A 19,771-nucleotide genomic window follows, 5' to 3' on the forward strand; every position below is an offset into this window, starting at 1 on the left:
GATTCTGTAAGTTCTAGCTAGTTTTACCACCTCATTTTAAGTAAATGGTGGTAAGAAAATTAAGCCCAAAATTCTCTTATCACACAAGATATATATATATATATATATATATATATATGCAGGATAAATGTCAGGTTATTCCCACAGGAGAGACCCTCTCTTTTAAAAAGAATCAGCAAAGCATTCTTGTAGAAGATGGGATTTTAGCTCATTTGAAGGATTTGAAGGAAGCCAACAGAGGTAGATGAGCAGGAGATAACACCAGGCTTGAGAGAAAGCCAGTGAAAATGCTCTGAAGTCTGGGGACAAAGTTGTCTTGAAAGGAACAACAAGGAGACCATGGTCGCTAGATCACATAGTATTTGGTAGGAAGCAGGCTTAAGACTGGAAAGGTAGGAAGGAGCCAATTGATAAAGAACTTTAAAAATCTAGTAGACCATTTTGTATTTGATTCTAAAAGTGATAAGGAACCACTACAATTTATTATGTAGGGGGTTGATACCGCCAAACTACATAAAACAAAAGTTTGTCAAAATGTAGACTTAGCAGAGGATGTCAAAATAATATGGAAATAGAATGAGATGTATTCATCTTTGTGGCCTTATCTGCTTCTGGAATTACATTGACAATGCCTGCAATGAACATAAGTTTCTTGTTTTTAACTACCAAAAAAACCCCACTCCAATTATTTTATCAACCTGTGCAACAGTATTGTAGAACATTAAATATAAAAGAAAAATAAAAGCATGAATATACTTACATGCATATATATATATATATATATGTCTGTATATACACACATACATATACAGATATCTATAATTATATATAAATATACATAAATGCCCTTATACATTCAAATAAATCTATGTAAGGCCATACAATGCTTGTTTGTCCTGTTTCTCAGAAGGTGGATAACATCATCTTTCAGGTCCGAGTCTTTCCATATTTTTCTTAATCCACCAACTCATTATTTCCTATACCATAGCAATACTCCAACCTTACACTATTTAGTTATATCTAGTTATTTTAAATAATTTAAAACAATATTGATTAATATGACAGGCATCTAGTTCCCTATTTTTCTTTTTTTTTTTTTTTAATCTATTTTAGTTTTAACTTTGGCTGAGATCAATGATTACTAGCCCTGCTTTTTTTTCCTAATAAGTTCTTCTCCTGATCATTTGTTATTATGTTTGTGTATATCTCTTATTTCCTAGCTTTACTGACTCCTCTGCTTCTACCAGCTATCTTGCCTTGCTATTACTTAACCTACCTACCCTGAAAAGATCCCTCCCTTTTTGTCTCCCTCAATCTTTTCCATTCTTCTTTATCCCATCTCTGTTAATCTACATATTTTATTCTATTCCCATTAATCTACACCCCCTTCAAAACTCCCCTTATCCTGTTCCCCTTCTCTTATTTCTTTATACATATAGAAGACTTTTATACCCTTCTAGGTATATTTTTATTGTTCCCTCTTTAACCCATTCCTAATGTGAGAAGGATTCCAGAACTACCACCTTCTCCATTCTCATTTAATTCCTCTGGGTCAGTTCTTGCTCTCATACCTCATTTGGATAACATAATTACTCTTTACCTTTTTCTATACTGTTTTGCTTTTGAGAATTATATCATATTCAGCTCACTCCATTCTTTCTTTTGATTTACCCAATTATTAATGGCAATCTTAGACATGTGGTTTACATTTCCATGTATAAAAAACATAAAGTTTGTCCTTAATGAATCCCTTGAAATTAATCTTTAATATTTACTTTATATTTTTCTTGGATCTTTTTGTCAAATTTTTATTAAGTTAAGATCTTTTTGCCAATAAAGTCCTGAAAGTCTGGCAACTCATTGCATACTTTTTTTTAGTTCTGAATTATGCTTAACTTTAGTTCTTTTATCTTCCATATCTGTGATTCTAATTGTATCTCCACTATATTTGAATTGCTTTTTTTTTTTTTTTTTTTTTGCTCAAAAAATTTTCTCCTTGATCTGGGGTTTCAGAATTTGGCAATGATATTCCTACAGATTTTCCTTATAGGATCTCTTTCAGGTAGTGATCAATGGATTTTTTTCTATTTCTATTTTCCCCCTATTGTTCTAATACTTGAGAACAATTTTAATTATTTCTTGTATTATTGTATCAAGATTCTTTTTGTACCATAGCTTTTAGGTGGTTCAATTATTCTTATATTTCCCTTCTTGATCTGTTCTCCAGATCTGTTGCTTTCCTTATAAGATGCCTCACATTCTCTTCTGTTTTTTTCATTCTTTTCAGTTTGTGTTAGGATTACCACGTGAGAACTCAGGTTGTCTGGATAGTGACACGGTGAGAACTCAGGTTGTCTGGACAGTGACAAGGTGAACTCAGGTTGTCTGGACAATTACAAGGTGAGAACTCAGGTTGACTTGACAGCTCTCTGACTCAGACCTTTGGTGCTGGCCTTTAAAGGGAATTTACACCTTAGGAATTCTAAGAGGAGCAAGTTCATTGGTGGAAGTATTTCTCCACGCCCCACTGAGTCCTTACACACCCATTCTCTGGGAGGATAAAAGAAGGGCAGCATTGGGTCTGAGAGAATAGACTCTGGGATAAAGTTTTGACGCCAGGCAGGCTGAAAGGAGACCAGTCTGATTTGAGGAAGGACAAGAGTTGGAGGAGATTCAGAGCTCCCAAGAAACCTGCGCACAGAGGAAAAGATTTTACAGATCTCCTCCCAGAGAAGGATTATAATTGAGCAGATGACCAGACCCTCACATTCAAGAACTTTACAAGTTTGTTTTATTATCTCTTGGTCTCATAACTTTGATGGTTTTCCTTTGCCCAATGCTAGTTTTCAAGGAGTCATTTTCTTTCTTGAGATTCTGCATCTCCTTTTCTGGTTGGTTGACTTTCTTTTCATAATCTTGGGGTTTAGGGGATTGTTCTTTTTTTTTTTTCTTTTTGGGCAGGTGACAAATTAACGTTACTCTTTGGGATAGGAGGCTTTTTTTTTTTTTTACTTCAATATTCTCTCCTAAAGATAAACTCCAGTCTTTTCTATTCCCATGTAACTTTCTATGGTTGAATTCTTTCTCCTTTGTCTGTTCATTAAAAAAAAAAAACACAAGAATTTATTAGTAATAATCTCTAGTCCTCTGGCCTCAGGCTCTCCTTCAGTTCTCCTCCTGACCTGGAACCCAAACCAAGAGCTCCCCATTTCCATAAATGCCCATAACCAGCAGCCCTACTGTGGCTTTACACTTACTGGGCTGTGCTGGTTCCTTCTTGTCCAGGACCTTGTCTCAGCAGCAAGTTAAATAAGCCTGGCATTCCTTATTAACAGATATTCTCTTTATCTTCCCTGACTCAAACTCCCTACAGATATTTGCTGTTTCAACAGGCCTAACCTGAAGATATTTACACTTCACAAGAGCAAAACTATAAAGTCCAGGCTAGCTCCCTGGAGGCCTCAGGATCAGCCAGAATCAGGATAAGTAAAAGTCCTTGGTTTTCAGGGGGAGAAGTGAAGGAGACAGACAAACTGCCACAAGCTTGCCACCAACCTCCCTTCTCCTGGTCCTACTGCAAAGTGAAGTTCTCTCACTTCACTCACCCCACCCCTTAATCCTTATCTACAATTATCTTTATATACCAAACATAGAGCCAGCACAGAACAGTGAGAAGGACCATTTTTCCAAACATATGCTAATAGAATCATTGTCCAACAGGTAATTAGCCTTAAGTGCTTGGTTGTCAGATTCAAGCACACCTTTTAAGAGTTTCAGTCCTTTACACAAAACCTCATCTTGATATCTTTCTTCCTATCTTCTCTGATTGCCCCAATAGGATCACAGTTCTACCCCAACTCAAGTTGTTTTTAACCACTCTCAGTTCACCCTGAGGTATAGTTTTGTCTTGTTTGTAAGGGAAATCTATAGAGCTCTGAATTTTCTGACCTACTCCATCATCCTCACAGAATCCTTTCCTCTCTTCTATTTTTTCAAAACCTTTTCATAACATTGGTTCTCACTGCCCAAAGCCTCCTGAATGAGTATCCTAAAAGTTTAAAGGAATCATTTTCTCATGCACCTGTTAGCTTATAGCATAATTCATACATTATTACAATTTGTATTCTCTCTCTCCCAATGCCTGAGTAGTACTCACATCAATACATTCCACTGGGTCTAAAACTTTGGAGACATTGCATTCCAATTTCTCCCCAAACATCTTTCCTTTTCCTATATTTTCCCTGGAGTAACTAGGTGTGTTTATTAAAATGCATGAGTGTTTCCCAAAACATGGAGAAAAAAGAAAGAAAGCCAGGCACTTGTCTTCCCCACATTGTCTATTCCTCTCCCCCACAAACCAGGAAGAAAAAAGTTTTTAATTCCCCTCAATAATTTCATTTTACTTAGTGCTTAATGCTACTTGGGTAGGTAGTTGGTACAATAGATAGAGTTCCAGGCCTGAAGTTAAGATGACTCTTCTTCCTGAGTTCAAGTCTGGTCTCAGACTCTTACTAGCTATGTGACCCTGAACAAGTTACTTAAATCTGTTTACCTCAGTTCCTCATCTGTAAAATGAGCTAGAGAAGGAACTGGCAAACTACTACAATAACTTTGCCAAGAAAACCCCAAATGGATCACAAAGAGTATGACACAATGCTACTTATCTCCTGGTAGATAGACAGATATTGTGTATAGTATATATGATGTGTACATATAAATATAAATATAAAAAACAATATATGATAGTATTCTGAGTCAGGAATGGCATGGATAAAGTTAATTATGGTTTATTATTCTTTAATTAGCTTTGTCATTGTTTATTAACTCATAGTAACAAATATAAGTTATTAATTCAATCCATCACTTTCAATCTTTATTCACTTTAGGAAAGCACCAAATAGATGGGCAAGTTATCTCATTAGATCACACAAGGGAGTAAAAAAAAATGGAACAAAGCTAGAAGAAAAATAAGGGTGAATTAAGTTAAAAGTTTACTATTAACTAAACATTTAATTGGTATTTGTGGTATGTTGTCTAATATTTAACACTAGGGAGAATGTGGGAAACACAATGAATTCAATGAAAAGCTGTGTTCTAGAATTTGTCAAATCCTGTTTTAAGAGGGCAAGGGGGGAAAAAGTAGTTCATGTTTAATGGATCAAATAGTTGCTAAACATTAACAATTGGATGCCTGTAAGATGTGTTACACAAATAGTTGAAAATCACTCATTTTCCCCACAGATAATATAAGCTTTTTTCAGCAATTACATGGCAGACTTCAGCTCTGGCATTTTCTCGCCTTCATTGGCACATTTATTCCAATGACAGCTGCTATCAGTGGGTGGTGTCTTGGGCTTTTCGAAGGCACAATAAAATGATTGTAATCCTGTGTGTGTTTCTGGGAAAAGCCCTTTGCCTGTGGTTTGGTATTTTCAGCATTCTCTACCTTCGATAGAACCAGAAACTGAAGGCCAGAACTGGGATATAAGTGTTTCATTTTCTCATGTTATTTTCTTAAGAGGAATTTGTAGTGACAAGGTTATTTATTTTCTCCCAGGTGGTTGGCATTGGCTTGATTCACCGAATGAAAGACAACCCAACAAATGCATGTCATTATATTATCTGTGAAAAAGATGGCTCTGCTCTTTGGTCAACACCTCCTTCTAATGAGCTTCTTTGGCTTTTTTGCATACAGCAGCTTTGTCAGAGGTGAAAAGAACAACACACTGATTTTCACCAAGGAAAACACCATTCGAAACTGCAGCTGCTCTGCTGATATACAGGATTGTGATTACAGTTTGGCCAATCTGATGTGCACTTGTAAAACTGTTTTACCTTATACAATAGAGCAAGCCAGCTATGACAGTGATCTGACTATTTGGTTCACAGACATCACTGCACTGGGCTTCCTACTGAACTTTACATTGGTTAGGAATCTAAAGCTTTCCCTATGTAGCACTACTACTCTCCCAACAGAATATCTGACTATTTGGGGACTGAAGAGACTTCGAATCAACACAGAAGTCAAGGATCAGTTCCCAGAGCAAAGCTTACTGATACACAGCAGTGATGACAGTGATTTTAAGGAAGATAAGCCTAAACTTTCCACAGACAGGCAAACATTTTTATATGTGTCATTCTTGGATACAGCTCTTTTCAATGGGGAATCTTCTTTGAAATCATATAGCATTGAAAATGTTGTCAGTATCACAAACAACTTTCCTTACCTTTCTTACTTTAAAATGTTTTCCATCCCAAGCAACAAAAGCTATATTGTTACATTCATTTATTGATATTGTATTGTGGTCAATTTCAATGTATATATTAACAAAATATGGTTAATCTGTACAATGTATATCTTTAAAGAATTTGTGTCCTTATAAATAACAACTTGCAACTAGCTTCTTCCTTCCCTGCCAAGCTAATGATATTTCCTCCAACCCATATGACCATCAGACTTCTGGGGAACTATGAGATCACAGATCTAGAGCTAAGAATTACTTCATAAGCTAGCTAGTCCAAATCCTTCATTTCATAGATGAGGAAAATGAAACCTAGAGAGATTAAGTAACTTGTCCAAACTCACACCAGAGATGGAATTTGAACTCAGGTCTTATTTGATCCTCAAAATAGCCCTGGTAAATAGGTGCTATTTATTTTCATTTTACATCTGAGAAAACTAAGACAGATAGAGATTAACTGATTTGCCCAAGCCTCACAACTTATAAGTGTCTGAAGGTGGATTTAAACTTGTGATTTTCTGACTCCAGGTTCTATCTACTGTACCATATAGATGTCTCTAACTGCCTTTGCCTCCAGAGCTCTTGCACTTTCCATAACACCATGATGTATTGCCATAGAAGCCATGGGGGGGGGGGTAGGAAATGGAGTATACATGAGTCTAGAAATGGAGAAAGAAAAGAAAGTATGAAAAACAGAGAAGGCCTATAGAATTGAACAAAGAGACTACCAGAATATACTTTCAAGAACTCTTTCACTCTATAATTTCCAACAGCCTGCATTTCCACCAAATAGAAATAAATTTGGATTTACAAACTCTTTTTTAAAAAATTCTGGGAGTTGAAGGGCCAATGTACCAGTCACATATTACTGTGAATGTTTAGTCAAAATGCTTTCATCCTAATATAAGAACAATTGCAGTGAGGGAAGAAGGGATTTAGTTGGGGGTCCAGGTGTAAGAGAGGTAAGTAATGGTAGAACATGCTACACTTTGAAGATTAGAGCAAGATTGGGTAGAATCAAAGTGGAAGTTCCTTGAAGTCCCTGATTTAGAGAAACAACATTAGAAGAGGAGAGACATTGCAAGGGAGGTAGAAAGAAATCTTCACTCATTTAAACATTTTGCTCAGGTTTGGCTCTATCAAGGAAAAATGGAAGAGGATCTCTTCTTCCTTCCCCTTCATCCTCTATCACATGATCAAGATGCTCTCAGCATCTCAGAAGCAGTAAATAGGCCAATCATATTAATATGTATTCAAATGAAATCCCTTTTAAGAAGTGATGTTTTTCATTTATTATATTGGTATCCCCAGCACCTAAGCACAGTACTGGATACCCAGTGCTTAATAAATGCTACTGGATTATGGAATGTTTTGATTGATTATGTATCATAGTTAGCAATTAAAAAAAAAAAAAAAGTTTGAAATCTGTGGTCCTTTGCCTCCCTAAAGAAAGTTCCACTCAGAGGCCAGTCTCCAGTCTCTCCTGATTTATGACTGCCTGCCCAGATTAGGGTTTCAGGAGAGGCCCTGCCATGTTCCAGTACACTTACAACTCAACTGCCCAAATGTCTTTTTTTCCTGCTTTCCCCTGACAACCACCTTGCCTTGCTCCTATTATTTTTCAGCTCCCCTTTTTCTGTTGTTTTCTCCTCCCTACAAGAATGTAAGTTCTTTGAGGGCAGGGATAATCTCATTCATATTTATAGCATGATGTCTGACACAGTTAAGTGCTTAAAAGACACACTCTCCTTCTCCCTTTTCTTTTCCTTCTTCCTCTTCCTCTCCCTCTCCCGGTCCCTTTCTTTCTCTCTCTTGCATATATTTGTTCACATTTCTATAGAGATAAAGATATGAGAAGATAGTTTGAAGGACTGGATTGGACAAGTTCCAGACAATTCACCAAAAAAAATTAAGATGACTTTACTTCAACAGGCAGAAAACTACTACTCACAGATGGGCAATATCAGAATTAAGTTTCATGTGCAGATAAAGACTAAAAAAATAAAGAGCAAAAGTTAAAATCAACATCAAATTAAACAAAAAGTTAAAGATGAAAACACTATAAATAAATGCAACAACGTAACAATCTCAACCTCTTGGAATTGGTGATAGGAAATGTTTTTGTTTGTCCTTCATTCTCAAAGAGAATAACATCAGGGAAATGAAGTCATGGCATGCAAGTGAATTGGATTTAAGTGAAGGTGGGCTGAAATAGGAAATAGATAAAAGAAGAAATAGGTACTAATCTTAATTGTCATCATTTTCTGTAAAAGTTTAACTGACATAAAACAATTATAATGACGAGTAGACTAAAAGATTTCAGAAACTACTATTTATTAGATTCTTACCATTCAAGGAGACCCAAAAGCAAAATCAATTTATATTTAAGTTAATTTGAAAAACACTATCAAGTAGGATGGTGAAAAATGATGAGCAATATAACTTCATAAAATAGCAAAAAGCAACAGAAAGGAAAATAAGTCTACAAAATTCTTGACATGGGATCCAAAAGAGCCACATCATCCCAAGAGCATATAAAGATGAAAATAACAAGATGGCCACAAATAGCCATAAAATGAAACAAATTGTACTGCATTTCTATAATCTATTTTAATTATCAATGACAGAAAAGACTATAATTGATTTTAACTCTTTATTCCCCAATGAACTATATGTAAAAATGGCACTTAAGATAAATGCAAGAACAGCCAGATCAAACCTACATATATGCTGAAAAAAAATCAATTCAAGAAAAGGGTATACATTTTAAAAAGCTGAAGGATTATTTTTTAAAATAGATCAGGTAAGAAAAGATACCAAAATAATCAGAAAAAAACCATACAATTTTAATATCCAAAGTGGCAATCAAAAGAACAATACTTTCTTATCTGAATTGAAAACAATTTTTATGAGAATGATCTCCAAAAGTATTAAAGGTGTTTTTATTTTTTAAATATTTAAAATATATTTTATATATATATATATATATATATATATATAAATGTTTACCAAAGGTGTATATCATATTACAGAGGATTCATTCTGTAAGGTGTAAATCAGTGATACCTTATGGGGTCTTTCATGTACTCTCTTTGGAGATGTTACTTTGTTGAATACATAAAGTCCTAGAATATTACAAGGCCTCTTCTAAGATATTCATGATTGATCAAAAAAATTAACAATTCATACAGGAAAAACAAAATGGGCAAAAACCAGGATTATAGCATGTATTTGGATAGCCAATCCATTGAGTTTATCAATATACATATGTGTATATAATTAAAACTATATAAATATAGTTATAGATATAGATATATATGCACACTATATATGTGTGTGTATGTATAGGAATGAGTATAAGCATATATGCTATTACTGCTTGTCTTTCATTATGAAAAAGGACAAATGACATCAAAGGGTGATAACTTGTGTATCAATTACATTACACGAGGCAAAGTTGCACAAAGTTGTCAGTCGCACTCTCTTCCTGAGTCATCAAAGTCCAGCGGCAGAACAAAAGTCAGAACAACTGACAATGGAAAGGAATATAGTGGGTGACCTCAGCACCTTCAATGTCTGACCAAGCTCTAAGTGCTCCACTAAGCCTGCTTAACAGAATTCATAGTCATTGAAACAAATAGTTCTCTTCCATCTATTCCAGAGGGGGAAGTATTCACATGCTGGGGTAGTTCATCCTCTTTAATTCACTGCAGGGTTTGAGGCCTGTCTCTTACTCTCCATCTAATTTAGCCCATCTGCTGGAGAAAGTTGATTGTTAAGCACTTATCAGCACACCCTTGGTTTTATTGTAATAGAAATTAAAATATCTTGGTATCATTATGAAAATACTTTTAACTTCACGGACTATGAAAGGATGCTCAGGAGTCCCTGGACCACACTTGGAAAGTCACTGATTTAATCCAACCCTTTAATTTTGCAAAATAGTAAATTTAAGGCTTAAAGAGAATAACTCAGCCAAGCTTACATAATAAAGCAATACCCTCTCTCAGAATACTTTTCCAATTCACACTCCTGAGGGAAGTCCAAGTTCAGAGTATTCTATTAGTCTGAATTCCTAAAACTACAAACCACAAGCTTTCAGTGATGTCAGCCAGTTGACACAATTAGCTCAAAAACAAAAAAATGTTTATGAAATCATGGAGCAAGAACAATAGTATAAAACATTTCTCTCATAAACTTGGTGCGTGTTCTGCCATAAATACATATATGAGAACATTCATGTATGAATATAGTAGTATAGAGACATCCTTAGAAAGATACGTGGTCAAGCAATTTATGCTCCTACTGTAAGATTGACATTCTTTTTTTCATACACTGTTGTTACATTGCTATCCCCCAGACCCAGTGTTTGCTGAGTAACTTAACTGGGTTCCCTGCGCCTACTCTCTGCAATGTCACATCTTCTAGACCCTCTTTGAAGTAAAATTTCTAGGAAGAGGAAAGAGGGGAAAAACTTCCTCCTCACCAAGAGACAACAATAATATTCCCCTAAGAAGATAGTTGGATCTTTTAATTGCCAGGGATAAATCTCTCTCAACTGGCAGGGCATCTCCTGTTTGTGCTGACTTACTAGAAAGTTTCTGTATGCAAAGAGGGCAGATATTTTAAGTCAGGTATATGATTGATCCTTCAGTCAACCAATGGCTAGCTTCCCTCTAGGGCAACTTGGTAATGCAGTGGGTAAAGCACCAGGCCAGGAAATCAGGAAGTCTCAGTTTATAGTGAGTTCAAATTTGGCCTTAGACACTTAGTAACTGTATAACCTATACAAGTCACTTAATCTAGATTGTCTCAGTTCCTCATCTGTAAAATGAGCTGGAGAAAGAAATAACAAAACACTCAGTCTCTTTGTCAAGAAATCCCCCCAAAAAAAGGGTCATGAAGAAAAGAAGACTGAAAAATGACTGAATAACAATAAAAGCTGCCTTATTAATTCTATCAAATTAATCAAGGAATTCCTTCATACTTCTTAAAGAAGCTACAAATTGTATAAACTTCTTTACGCTCTTTTGTAAGCTAGTTTTGTACCCCTTAAAATTTAGAAATAGATCAGTCAGGCTATGATCCACTCAAGGTTTCACAAACTTTCTAAAAAAAGGGAGCTATCTTTGCAAGGTACAAATGAGTTGCTATCTTAATGTTTTATTAAGACAGTTAACTATCTCTGGCTATCTACCCTCATATGCTGTAGTCTCATCAAATAAGTTGAGGGGGCTTAATTGATCAGAAAATTCCCAATTTATTTCTTCCAGCATAATTAAAAGACCCAGTCAAATTAAATGAATGAAGTCATTTTTCCTGTTTCATCTTCACTGCTGCCTATCTCTGACTCCCTACACTCTAAATTCTTTTCAGATATTATAAGCCTAAAGGGTTTTCATAATTATGCCCAAAAAGTTATCAAACTGTGCATACCTTTTGATCTAGCATTGCTGTTTTGGGGCTTATATCCCAAAGAAATACTAAAGAGGGGAAAGGGACCTGTGTGTGCCAAAATGTTTGTGGCAGCTCTTTTTGTTGTAGCTAGAAACTGGAAGTTGAATGGATGTCCATCAATTGGAGAATGGTTGGGTAAATTATGATATATGAAGGTTATGGAATATTATTGCTCTGTAAGAAATGACCAGCAGGATGAATTCAGAAAGGTTTGGAGAGACTTACATCAACTGATGCTGAGTGAAATGAACAGAACCAGAAGATCACTGTACACTTCAATAACAATGCTGTATGAAGATGTATTCTGATGGAAGTGGACATCTTCAACATAGAGAAGATCCAACTCACTTCCAGTTGATCAATGATGGACAGATACAACTATACCCAGAGAAGGAACACTGGGAAGTGAATGTAAATTGTTAGCACTACTGTCTATCTACCCAGGTTACTTATACCATCGGAATCTAATACTTAACATGCAACAAGAAAATTGGATTTACACACATATATTGTATCTAGGTTATACTGTAACACATGTAAAATGTATGGGATTTCCTGTCATCTAGGGTAGGGAGTAGAGGGAGGGGGGGATAATTTGGAAAAATGAATACAAGGGATAATGTTATAAAAAATTACTCATGCATATATACTGTCATAAAAAATTATAATTATAAAATTTTAAAAATTAAATAAAAAATGATTTTCATAAATAAGGATGGAAACAGCATCCTTAAACCTTATAATTTGTATAAATAACATTATGCCCATGAGACAAGGATTAAAAGAGGCAAAAACTAGAGAGAGAGGGCCAGAAAAAAAAGGGAAGTTGTTGGGGAAAAAATGAGTAAAAGAAAATAATGAAAAGTTTATATTGACCTACAATGACCTATAGAACAATAGAATGAATTATATTAAATTATTTGCCTGACACCTTCCATTAGGTACCCCTTCTTTGGGATGCTGAGATTGGGTGAGGAATAAGTTAACAAGAAAATGTATAATGAAAAATTACTCATAATGGAATCACTTTGAATTGAAAGGCAAAAATAATAATTATAAATACAAATGATAAATGTTTGGAATTTGGAAGCTGTTTGAAATTCATGTTTTGAATTGTTATTTTGATTTTTCAAGGTGTGTTATGTTCTGAGGGACATAAATTGACTATTGTAAATCTGATTACTGAGTAGTAATAAGCCATTCTATTACACTTGAGTAATTCAGTTGTACTTTTCTTAAGAAAGATTAGTTATTTTCTATATCAACTCATATGAAAGAGTGTTCCAAATCACTACTGATCAGAGAAATGCAAATTAAGACAACTCTGAGATACCACTACACATCTGTCAGATTGGCTAAGATGACAGGAACAAATAATGATGAATGTTGGTGGGAAAACTGGGACACTGATACATTGTTGGTGGAGTTGTGAAAGAATCCAGCCATTCTGGAGAGCAATTTGGAACTATGCCCAAAAAGTTATCAAACTGTGCATACCCTTTGACCCAGCATTGCTGCTATTGGGCTTATATCCCAAAGAAATACTAAAGAGTGGAAAGGGACCTGTATGTGCCAAAATGTTTGTGGCAGCTCTTTTTGTTGTAGCTAGAAACTGGAAGTTGAATGGATGCCCATCAATTGGAGAATGGTTGGGTAAATTATGGTATATGAAGGTTATGGAATAGTATTGCTCTGTAAGAAATGACCAGCAGGATGAATACAGAGAGGCTTGGAGAGACTTACATCAACTGATGCTGAGTGAAATGAACAGAACCAGAAGATCACTGTACACTTCAATAACAATGCTGTATGAAGATGTATTCTGATGGAAGTGGATATCTTCAACATAGAGAAGATCCAACTCACTTCCAGTTGATCAATGATGGACAGAAATAACTATACCCAGAGATGGAACACTGGGAAGCGAATGTAAATTGTTAGCACTACTGTCTATCTACCCAGGTTACTTATACCTTCGGAATCTAATACTTAATGTGCAACAAGAAAATGGTATTTATACACATATATTGTATCTAGGTTATATTGTAACACATGTAAAATGTATGGGATTGCCTGTCATGGGGGGAGGGAGTAGAGGGAGGGGGGTATAATTTGGAAAAATGAATACAAGGGATAATATTATAAAAAAAAGTTTAAAAAAAAAGAAAGATTAGTTACTTTATTAAGAATGTATGTTTGGAAATTAGAAGGCTACTTAGAGTTCACAAAAATGTAAAGTCAGACTTTATTCTTGAGTTTCCATATTTTTCTTCAACTTTCACCAGAAAATATATATATATATCCATCTTTTATTCCACATCTCAGGCTGCTGTCTAGTAGTTTTGTTGTTTTTTTTTTTTTTTCCCCTCTCAGGTCAAATATTCTTTTATCCTTCAAATTCAAAGGAAATTCTAGGAATTCATTTCTCTCTAGAATTAGTTTTCAATATTTTTTAGCTGTGATCCAGTAGATATTTTTCCAATAGTTTTTCTTTGGAGCATCCACATGATGTTTTTATCCAACACTTTTTCTGATCAGTGAGAGATGGTTTAAGCTATAGTCTATAGTCAGAATAGAGTCAAGGTAATTAGCCAAAAGCATTTGAATTATTAGCTTGGATATTGTAAGTACCGAGTTCTAAGTACCAAGTTATGAGGTATGATATAGATAATAGAATTGGTCCTTTTAAAAAAAAATCCAAATAATTATTCCATATTAGCACTAGAAGAAAACTTAAAGATGTAGGCTCACCTTACAGTTAAAGAAATCGAGACCCAGCAAGGTGAAATTGATATTCAGCAAAGAAGTTAATGTGGTTTTAAGTTGCATGAAGAGAGCCATGGTTTCTGGAAATAAAGCAGGAATATTAGTCAGATTGGTGAGAATTAGATAAGGAGTACCTAAGTGAAATTAGGGTTAATTGAGGTCTAGTGGCAGGTTTGGGGTACAGGGAGTCAAATAGAGCTCTCCTGCAACCCCTTTGGATTCGGCGCAAGGATACAGAGTTAAATGAGGTCTAGTAGCGGCGCAAGAGTTCTCTGTAAAGGAATTTACAGACCAGAAAACCTAGATTAATAAAGAGGTTTATTATGGGGTTTGGAAGTAAGGTTGAAAGGTAGAAAGACACCAGGGCCAGGGCTGGCACCGGGTGGGCAGAAACCCTTGACATGGCCGGCATAAGGATGCCATGTTTGGGACTCCTGCCCAGAGTGGACTCCAGTTTCCCTCTTTTATAATGGGGGAGGGGGGGCTTTTGGTGATGTTGAAGGGGTTCATGGATGGAGTCCCAAATTGGCTCCTGGCTGGGTTTCAGCCAGGGTTAGAATTTGAATAAAATTCAATGGGTTTTTAGGTAAGAAACTGTTTGTACTTGGGGTGAGGAGTTGGGAATCCCGAGTACATCATTAGAATGGGGGCTAGGACAGCCCAAGTTAGCTCAGATCCGATGGGGGCTGGGAGAGCCCAGATATCTCCCATTGAAATTCATGAGGGTTGGGAATTAGAAAGGAATCTTAACCCACTTCAAGCTCACAACTAGACTACTATGTTGTTTTGACACTATAAAGGATAAACTGAATGCATCTAAAATAGAACAAATACAATAGAGAAAGGTCTCAAGTGCAAGCTTTCTGAAAGATTAGTCCTAGGAAAGAGAGTTATTTAGTATCAAAAGCAAACTCTCTGAAAGATTAGTTTTAGGAAAGGGAAATACTTAGTATCAAGTGCAAACTCTATGAAAGATTAGTCCTAGGAAAGGGAGATATTTGGTATCTAAAAAAGAAAACTCAGATTAGACAGATCTTTGGTATTTGGACGGCTGCCAAGTAAATGAGTTATTAAATATTTTCTCTTGGCTCCAGAATTAGAAATAATGGATAGGTGGAAGCTGCAAAGAGGCAAAGTTAGGTTTAATGTAAGGAAAACCTTCCTAAAAATTAGAACTATCCCTAAGTAAAGTGGGGTAGCCTTGTACAGTGTTCAAAAGTTCAATAGCCTTGTATAGTGTTCAAAGAAAGGTTCAATAGCTACTTGTCACATGTAGGATAAATTCTTTGGGGGGGGTTAGTTATATTTCATCACCTCTAAAATCCCTTTAAGCTACAAAATTTTGTGATTCTGAATTGATTTGCTCAATATCACAAAGATAGCAAATAAAAAAGTGATTTGAACTCAGGTCATCTGACTCTGATTTGAGAGCTTTTCCCACAACGCTAATCATCACTATTTTGGCTGTGTGAATAACACAGTTATTAATCTTATATATAAAGTTGTGATGACAAATGTATTGCAAACTCAAAATTTCCAGCAGCCAATAATACACAGTGGAGACAATTTGCAAGTAGAATATGGGTTGGGAAGAAGAATGGCTTTAAGCTCTCTCCCTAAAAGTCTGCTTAAGCTTCACAAATCCTGGTCAAAAAGCACCCTTTTGAATTCCAATGATATCTGGGCTTTCCCAGACGCTCACTACCTGCTCAGGTTTCCCCAACCCCCACAAACAGCTTCTTCTTTATCTAAAAACCCATTGAATTCTATTCAATGCTAACTCTTGCCTAAACCAGCCAGGCGCTGGTACTCCCCCCACCTTCAAGATTATAAAAAGGAAACTCTGGAGCCTAGTCTCTTTGCAGGAGCCCCCCCAAACATGGTATCCTTCCAGCCATGTAAAGGTTCCTGTCCGCCCAGCAACCACTTCTGGCCCTGGCATCTTTGTACCTTTATCCTTACTTCCAAATCCCAAATAAATCTTTTTTTTTTTTTTTAATCAATCTAGGTTTTTGGGCCTATAAATTCCTTTATAGGGGACTCTGCGCCATCACTAGACTTCATTTAACTATGTATCCTTGCACTGAACCAAAAGGGGTTCCCCCTTTCCTAACTCTCATCAAAGGGATCAGGGTATGGTGGTAGGAAGTAGAGAGAGTAGCATCCTAGGAAATGATCTGGGATCTTTATTCCCTTCCATAGCATGGCATGTATCTTACTCCAAATTGAGTATCTTGCCATTTACTCGGTCAAAGTTTGCTTGTTTCAGCCACAAATTTTCCTAGTTATAGCTCTGTTTACGTGCTTTTTAATCTCATCATTACTAGAATCCTAATATTTTAGATGTGTAAGGATTCTTAGACCTGCATATTTCCCCCCCAACTGCCTGCTGTATATCTCAACTCAGATGGCCTGCTGATAACTCAGATACAACATGAACAAAACTGAATTTATCATCTAATTCTCAGACAAAACTCTTCTCCTAACTTACCTCTTTCTTTTGATTCTTGAATAATCCAGATTCAAAGTTTATAATCACTTTTAATTCCTTTTATTTCTTCCCCCAATCCAATAAATTAGTCCTAAGGACTCCATTTTACAGCTCTCACATCTACCTCCTCCTCTTTACTCCTACAACAATTATCTTTGATTAAGATTTAATTGCATTTCAACTAGGCCTATCCCTTAGCTCTAGGTTGAAAGAACTTGGTTTATCATATAGAAAAATGAAGGCACTATCAGGTTCAAATGTTTAGTCTTTAATTAGGGATATTTGCCAAGATATTTCTTTATCCTCTTTGATCTCCTATTTGCCAAAACTTTCTTTTTGATGCCATGTATAATACATGCCTTAGAATCCCCAAATCCTGACCCCAAAAGATTACTTACATTTTGGCTTATGTTCCCACAAACTTTATTCTGGGAAGCTTCTGAATATGATTCACAAGTGGCTCTTGTTTACATGGATTTGGGTCAATTAGGTCTCCCCCCCACCTCAATCCCACACAAGGTAACAGTGGTAATGGATGTAGAACCCATCAGAAAATGCATAAGATTAAAAGAACTTAAAAGTATCCTTAAACAAATACATCTATTCCTTCCACATTGCAACTTTCCTCCATCACAATTTCCACATGTTGTGAGTTAGCATAAGAAATTAAATGGGAATTTGGGTTTTTTTGAAGAAGCCACAGATGACACAGAAAAAAGTTAGCAACTCAGGAATGTCAGTATTATATATCAACATATTTTATCTTTTTTATACTATAATAATTCAGACTTTTTCACCCCTGTATTCTGAGGAATTCTGCAGAAGAAATATGAAAGATCAGTGAGGATGTTCTGTGAGCTCCTTTTTATAGGCCATCACAAAAAAAAAAAAAAAAAAAAGGTAGCTACTCCCAAAGTCTAAGCTCCCAAAAGCCTGAGTCAACAAATTCATTGTGGGGGACAGTCCCAATCATTGAAATCTATTCCCTAGGAGGCATAAAGGAATGGCTCAACCAACTAATTTATCATGGGGCATCCTCCATCAGGAAACTCAATGAGATTTTTTCCCTTCTGCCTTTTCAAGGGATTAATGAATATGTCCAAGGTCAATTGGGGAAAAAATAGCTGCAGGTTTATCATTTTTACACATTTTTAATATATTCAAGGCCAGTTTTTGGATTCAGAAAAAAAAATAAAACAAATGGTTAACTCAGAAAAATAAAAAAGCATTTAGCTATCATCATTGAATTAACTATCACCAGTCAATGATTATAATCCAGAGTAGAAAATATGATAGGAAGAAAAAAAAAAATAAGAGCAAAACTGGTAGGTAGTTTTTGGAAAATTGTTGAGAATTGATAAGATAAAATAGTACAGAAGATAGCCAAATGCTATCCAAATACTTCAAATAAGGAAAGAGGGTGTATCCTTCAAACCACAAATTACTTAACTTGACCCTGAACAAGTCACTTTCCCCTTTCAGATCTCAGGTTTCTCATATATAAAACAAGCTTGGACAAATTCTCTGTATTTGTTTCTTCATCTGTAAAATGACATCTCTTCTAGCTCCAAATTTATGATCCAGTGATCCTTGATTACCTCAAAAGTCCATTTCAGCTCAAAAGCCTTGATTCTATGATTCAAGGAAAAATTTAGAATTATGAAAGGTTTTATGAGCATTTATTGGTCAACAAATATTTATTAAGTTCCTGCTACAATACTGGAGATACAAATAAAAAACTGAGAAACCCTGCTCTCAAGGTGCTTAGATTCTAATAGGGAATGCAACACATAAAGAAGGATAGCCAAAAAAGGGAATTTCATTTAGGTGCTGAAAAGGAGAGTGAATGAAGCTATAGGGCAACATAAGCTTCCCAATAGCAATGCCATTGATGGCTTAATTATGAAGAAATCAAAGAAAGGAAGTAGGGAGAATCGGGTAAATAGAAAAAAGCACTCAATAGACCCAGGTATTTTGTTGTGTAATTAAAATGGTATACAAATGTCTAAATATACTGTTTCATCATGAATATCATGCCACATGATCTTTTTTTTGGGGGGGGAGGGACAGGATTAGAACATGAGGAATTGATGAGGGAAACTGAGGCTGGAGACCCTAAAAAGTCACTTTCCACGATATCCTGATGCAGGAGTCAGGCCAACCCCCACCTCTGTTAAGTACTACTAATTTACCTTTCTATAGAGTTCAGCTGACACTACCCAAGTTTTCTATAGAGCTGAACTAAAGCTAAGTACCCCTACTTAACTTTCAATAGAACAGAATTAATGTTAAGTACCACCACTTAATCTCCATATAATTTGAACTATCATTAATCGAACTTTCTATAGCCTTACTGAAGCCTATTCAAACCCAAAAGCTCTGTATTATCTCAAATCATATATCCGAGGGTGGGAAGAATGGGCAGGTGGGCAGAACAGACAGAACTCTTAATTCCATCAGAGAGTTCTGCTCCACTGAGATCTCTCGATGACTTATAATAAACTTAAACTTTTACTTTTAATTTAGTAAATTCTTTTACTTCACCCACGCCTTGTCTCTCGAATCAAAAGCCTAGAGAAAAATCCCCAACAGAATGACTTTGATTTTGTAAATCAAATTTCAGCAGAGTACTTGAAAAAGTCTATTCTTTTGAAAAAAAGGATTTGGTCTAAATCAGTGGTGTTAAATTTAAACAGAAATAGATCCCCTCAGGCTGAGGAAGTGTGAGAATTGAGGGTAAGAGATCCCCACTGGTTGATGTTGCAGATTCCTTGCAAAAGAAGTTCGAGGTAAAAGGGGATTTATTTGCACTAAG

General features: G+C 35.7%; 1 protein-coding gene and 1 long non-coding RNA gene across 13 annotated transcripts in view; one reads left to right on the forward strand and one right to left on the reverse strand.

The window, feature by feature from the left end:
- Positions 1-7,666, forward strand: part of EPCIP (exosomal polycystin 1 interacting protein) — a 40,059-nt gene extending 32,393 nt beyond the window's left edge. For 7 of the 12 annotated variants that reach the window (XM_074300746.1, XM_074300749.1, XM_074300744.1 and 4 more), the window contains 2 exons: positions 2,288-2,400; positions 5,558-7,666. In XM_074300746.1, coding sequence (XP_074156847.1) covers positions 5,604-6,293 — 690 coding nt within the window. In that variant the 5' untranslated portion in view covers positions 2,288-2,400; positions 5,558-5,603 and the 3' untranslated portion in view covers positions 6,294-7,666. Of the gene's footprint in view, positions 1-2,287; positions 2,401-2,591; positions 2,785-5,557 lie in introns of those variants that run through there. The other 5 variants (XM_074300751.1, XM_074300754.1, XM_074300752.1 and 2 more) reach the window with 2 other exon arrangements.
- Positions 1-17,027, reverse strand: part of LOC141559487 (uncharacterized) — a 55,338-nt gene extending 38,311 nt beyond the window's left edge. The window contains exons 1-2 of the long non-coding RNA XR_012487434.1: positions 16,957-17,027; positions 14,451-14,545 (exon numbers count right to left, since the gene is read on the reverse strand). This is a non-coding gene — a long non-coding RNA (uncharacterized LOC141559487). The remainder of the gene's footprint in view (positions 1-14,450; positions 14,546-16,956) is intronic.
- Positions 17,028-19,771: the final 2,744 nt, after the last annotated feature.

The sequence above is a fragment of the Sminthopsis crassicaudata genome, chromosome 3, assembly GCF_048593235.1.
Source record: "Sminthopsis crassicaudata isolate SCR6 chromosome 3, ASM4859323v1, whole genome shotgun sequence".
NCBI classification, from domain to species: domain Eukaryota; kingdom Metazoa; phylum Chordata; class Mammalia; order Dasyuromorphia; family Dasyuridae; genus Sminthopsis; species Sminthopsis crassicaudata.